General features: G+C 34.8%; 1 protein-coding gene across 1 annotated transcript; it reads left to right on the top strand.

Moving 5' to 3' along the window:
- The first annotated feature begins 496 nt into the window (after positions 1–496).
- Positions 497–2325, top strand: LOC128207122 (uncharacterized). Its single transcript, XM_052909887.1, has 2 exons — positions 497–789; positions 1489–2325. Exons 1-2 carry the CDS (start codon positions 507–509, stop codon positions 1899–1901), a joined length of 696 nt encoding a protein of 231 aa, XP_052765847.1. The 5' UTR covers positions 497–506; the 3' UTR covers positions 1902–2325.
- The last annotated feature ends 3675 nt before the right edge of the window (positions 2326–6000 follow it).

Here is a 6000-nt window from a genome sequence, read left to right as displayed (position 1 = left end):
GGATTTTATTAATTTGATAATATTACCTAATGGGCATGGAAAGAATACATTCAAAATGTTAGATGTTAGTTTCCCTGCTCTGGTCGATGTATTCAGAGAGGGACCCTGTGTTAAACATAAATAGTTCATTTTCTTATATAACAAGACCGTTCAATTGCAGATGTAAAAAAAAATCAGATATAAATCGGATTCAAATGTGTTGGGATTGGTGCTATTTTTGTATTTCGGATGTGTCGACTGTTTCGAGCTTTTCCCATAGATCCTGACATCTTCGACATAACGAGTTTCGACTGTAATTGGATTCCCATGTTATCAGAATGGTTAAGATATATATTGCCTATAGAATGAGTTGTGTTTTATATCATTCAAAAGGTTTGATAACATAACACATGATTTAGTTAAATCACTGCTCACTTATCTTATCGTACTGTACTTAAGATTATATCTATGCATTGCGTATCGACGGATCAATATTATGAAAATAAGACATGTTTAATAAATTTAAAATGGCTGAAAACAAGACACCAGAAAACGATAAAAAGAGTGTTTTTGAAGCGAAAGGTTTTGGAAGTGATGAGGTTGTTTTTCAATTCGAAACTGAGGAAGGGTGTGAGGAATTATACGCACCGAGATCGATTTTGGTATTAGCTTCACCTGTGTTTAAGGCTATGTTTGAGGGTAACTTTAAGGAAAAATCCGAGGGCGTCGTGAAAATCACAGATTTTTCAAAGAAGTATTTCTTGGAGTTTTTGCTGTGGTGTAATCCGGGCACTAAGCAGCCGATCGACGGTAATATATTAGTATATTTCATCCGCATTTAAATAAGAGAATTAGAAAGAGGTACTTCAGTCAAATTAAATCAAACTACAATTTTAAGACATGTATAGCGATGCAGAGCATTTGTAGAATATTGTATGTATAAATGCATAAATGGTCTCATTTCTATTTAACTGATTGTTTAGAACTGTTAACACAGTTATAAACGGTATCTTTGTTATCTTTTAAATATTTATTACTCTGAGTGCTTCTTTTACATACTTGTTATCTGCGGTACTTCTTACAAATACTTAACTGTTACATCTAAATTAAATCAAATATATGCTTATATTTCGTTTAACGATAAGCTCTTAGTTATATGGCGGGTAAGTATAGAGTATGCATGCCTGTATAGATTGTAAGCAAACAATTGTAGGATTACTGGTAGTTCAATCATACTACATGTAATCAATAATTTGAAATTATCATACACCCATTTGACCCGTATAAGTAATGTATCTTTTGAACCTGTATTATTTATATTATTCATTGCATTACAAGTCATGTAACTAATATCGTATGTTAAATCCCTGAGAAGTTGAATAAAAGAGAATATATAACTTTGTTAACTTTAACAAAGTTCTGAACAATCGCACTATTGCAATAAATTTACACTATTCGTACTTGATTTATTATACCTAAGTTAGTTAACATATTTTTCTTGCATTACAGAATCGAACGTTTTAGAAGTATTGCCAATTGCAGAAAAATATGACGTGGAGCCTTTGAAGGAGAAGTGCAGAACAAAAATGTTAAAATGGCTTCAAAGATGTGATTCGAATACCAGTGAATCACACGGTTGTGTGGACGTTATTCTACCCATGTTGAAGATCTTACATACTGTCGTTCTATATTCTTACGAAAAGGTAACCGCCAGCGCGATAAATACAATTACTCGCCGCGGTTCCGGTTTTTTTGCGTTTGAAGAGTTTGACTTATATACATACACTTCTTCTGCCTTTGGTCCAATGAAAACCAAGCATAAAGAGTGTGTCAAGCTTTTCAGCGAACTTCCTTTAGAAATTCAAATAAGAATTTATCGACAGAGGCTTTTAAAGAAAGATGACAACAAGTTAGTTAAGTAAGTACTACAAAAACGTATATAGATATCAAACATACTAAGCATTTGATTTTGACAACAATTTCCGCATAAATGGGATGATGTTGATATACCTGCTATGGTTTTGGCACGACAGTGACAGTTCCACCACACGGATATATGTATTGAATACATTAAACATTGCGAACCAAAAAAGGTGCATTGGAAACCGATTAAATCAGCAATTATCGAATGTAATTAATCAATTAAAATTGCCATCCTTTGTGAGTATCCATGTACATGTTTAGTAGAAAGTTATAGTTTGTATTTTAGTAAATCCAAACAAATACTATCTTTTATAGTTTTAGAATCTTTTTTCGATATTGTTATGGATTCATGTTAAGCTCAATTATGTTGCACTTATTCTTGTTTATATTCACTTACAAATGTTAATCATTTATGGTGTTCAAATTAATAAACGGTATGTACGATGGCAACTGCATGAATTATCAAAAAAGTTTTAAAGGTACTTGCACATGTTTATGGTAGTGATCTAAAAAACGATCATTAAACCAACATTCGTTTCAAATGCTTCTTGATTCAACCAATTTGTATTTTGAAATTCACATAAGATATCGTCTGCATCTCCAGTTGTATTCATAAGAACAAATCCCACAATGTGACGTCACGCAAGTATTTACCCTCTCAGCGAATCATATTTATCCACACAGTCACGTGCGATTGCATGAGACTGGTAAGGAGCATGTGCTAGGACCTTGGGCAAAGGAACGTTTTGACCACAGGATCATAATTTGAACTATTTTAGTCAACAGTTACTACATAAGGCTACATGCAAATCATCAAATTTTGGCCTTGTGTTTTTAAAATATTTTAAAGTGTTTCGTATATGAGTATAAAGGAAATCGTGGACCGCTTAGGCGAAGCTACTTTTGACCACAGGACCGCCTCGGTGAAGGACCACTACATGAGGCTGTATTGGTTGGTGGTCACTTGGCCGAACATGTGAGCTTCCTACAGTGCAATCTCCACAACACAATACCCCACTCTCGCACAACATCATGACAACGAGACTGGCTTAGTATTTATTTTACAACCATAGTCCATTTCACTCTCAATTTTACCGACCTGTCACCGAAATCAACAGACGCTATTATCCGAGAACAAGGTCGTCTGGCCAATCAAATGCTGGTAAAGAAACCCCCCATATATATAACTTCTGAAATTGAAATACAACTGTAAACATAGTTGTGATATTGGGGTTCGAACGTGTAAACCAGGAAATAATAATTATCACAAATTGCTTGGATAGGGGTTGTACATATCGATTTCAAGCACATTAGAGTCGACTTTCATGTAAATATATATACCTTTGCAAAGAAAGGTGGCTACGGGCTTGATTGTTAACATAAGTGCAAAACGTGACGTTCAAACAATGTCAAGGAAGATGAATTTGGTCAGCACATTTTGAAAGTGAAAGACTGCATAGCTTATTCCTACGCTAAATATTCCAGTTTTGTTTTTGCAATGATTCAAACAGGCCGCTCCTAAATAAGTTTGATATGTATGCAAACTTTGATTAATACATGTAGGAACATAATTATTTAATACATCCCTATATCGGGTATTACCTTGTAATTTTTACACATTTGCACCCTTATACATCAACAATTTATGTGGACATGTGTACTGATACGTCCTAAATTATTATTATTATTATTATTATTATTATATATACATACCGTAAATGTCTTATTAAATGTGCATACCCTAATAAAACGCGCTGGAGGTATCTTTTCCAATTCTGTGACATGAACATCTTACCCCTAAACACCTATAAAAGTCCTCACATGACCGTTATTCTAGAGCACCTGCTAACGTCATGCATATATGGATAAACATACCCTATTGTATACATTTGAAGGTGCCATAAAAATGCCAAAGGTTGCGTATTGATATATTGAAGCTATGTATTCAGTGGACCATTTTCTTTATTTACATAGCAAGGTATATACAGCCACGCTGCAGCAACTGATCGGTATTTCATGTTTTTGACTCGAATTTAGAGGATTTTTTAAAAGTTACTGAATGGGAGTTTTTACAAAAAAAACACACGCTTCCTGTGCGTTTAATATGACATATATTGTATTTTTTTCCTGATTTAACCTGAAGGTGATGTTATTTTGATGACATACATTTGTTTAATAGCAGAAAATTATTCCATCATTTGATTTGCGAAGGCAGTCATATAATTATTCGCCACATGACTTATAATACCGAAACTATCTGTTGTTTTGCCTAACCACTGTGAAACGGACTTTCGTGAATAAAGTTGTAAATACTGGTAAAATGATTTTTTTTCAAATCATTGCGAAACAAATCAGTCTTAGCTGATCAGTAAAAAAGTGTCAAGGTTGGAACTGAAATATATCAATTTGCAATCAACTTTTGAAGAATCGTCAATAGTTTGTGTTTTTGATTCCTTTGATCCAGAAGATATTATTTCGGCAAACATTGGCATAGCAATTCAGAACACTACCAGGCGGTCTCGCCACAAGCTAGCCTCTGCACTAGTTAGACTTTACTTTCGATCAACTGGTTAAGGCCTTTCGGTCAGGCGTTAATGACAAATTCTGCTCCTGAACCGGGGTCATAAAGATGTTTGGTCCTGGTGCTGACAATACCTACCTGAAGTGAATTTAGTTACATCTTAGTATATATGGTTTACATATAATACAAAATGTTCTGGTTCCATCCTCATTTCTGTTGATGCAGTTCGCATAAGGGCAGAAAATTATGAAAACTATGAAACCATATACTGTATTTTGTTAATGTGTACTTAACATGTAAATGATTTAAATTTATAAATTGTAGGTTATACAGTCCTTTTATCAATGCCTACACCGGCATCACTTTTATTATGTCAATCTTTCTAGCGCTTTTGTACATGTTCATACATTTGGCTTCATTGATTTAGAAACCGTATGCATAAGTATGTGCATCTTACTAATTAATTATTTAATTATTTTTAATTCGATGACTTCCATTTGCAATGTTGCAATGCCGTGCCACGAAATTGTGTTGCATGTACTATTTTGTGTCAATTATTCCATGTTACTTGTTAGAGAAAAATTAATCCATATGAAAATGTTAATCATTGCATGGATGGAAATTATGCTGAAATCGGGCAGGCAGGTTCTGAGAATAAGTTATTCATTTTGGTTGCCATGTCAACCAGATTTCGTCATGGACCACGTGTTTTAAAGGAATCCTAGAGCATTAACGAATGGAACATTCCTGCGATGTTAGTATTTATGCAAAAAAGCTACAGAAACAAGCTCAGTAGCAAAACGTTTAAACATAAACCCGGTTTAGTGTCACTGGGCAAACGCCAAAGACATAGAACACAAAATCACAAACAAGAAACATAGAACAGCACAAAGTTGTTTGAGGTAAACTGCTGACGACAGATGACGGAAGGAAGGCGATGGACAACGGACGGACGATGACAGATAATCATCCTATCACAACAGCTTATCGATCCATATTTGATTTAAAAGTCATAGTTTACACCTTCAATGATGAAAGGCAAACAGAAAGAAAATACAAAAAAAACCCCAACAACATCTGACAATTCTATAAAACCATGCAACACCTGTAGTAACTACACACATCGGTGTGGCACCGGTTGATGTTCTTGTATGGGCAACATGTCTCGTAGCGCTAACCTCAGATACCAGCTCACGAGTGGGACTAGACTCTAGTCTCTATCAGCATGCCTCTGTTACACATTCTCGCCCCCCAAAAAGTTTTTTCTTATCTTGCATACAGTCCAAACTCGCTATGCCGACATCGCTATATTCCGGTTCTGTCGAACTTTGTCCCCTGTCCCTTATTCTTATTATTTATAAAATGAATCTGCTTATGTCGAATGTTCTTATCTCGAACATTTTGGTATGTCGAACTCCTATTTCAGTCCATGTGATCGAATTTCTCACATTGTCTGTGTTCTTTATGTGGAACTGCAGATCGCTCTGTAGTTGCGAAGCGTTTATGCAAGTTTATGGTATGTCGCTAAATTACCGTGCTTGTCAAAAAATATGTCATTATTGGAGGATAGCTGGTAA

The sequence above is a fragment of the Mya arenaria genome, chromosome 11 (genome assembly GCF_026914265.1).
Source record: "Mya arenaria isolate MELC-2E11 chromosome 11, ASM2691426v1".
Taxonomy (NCBI): Eukaryota; Metazoa; Mollusca; class Bivalvia; order Myida; family Myidae; genus Mya; species Mya arenaria.
Note: the sequence above shows the minus strand (reverse complement) of the source record. Positions and strands in the feature narration are given on the sequence as shown.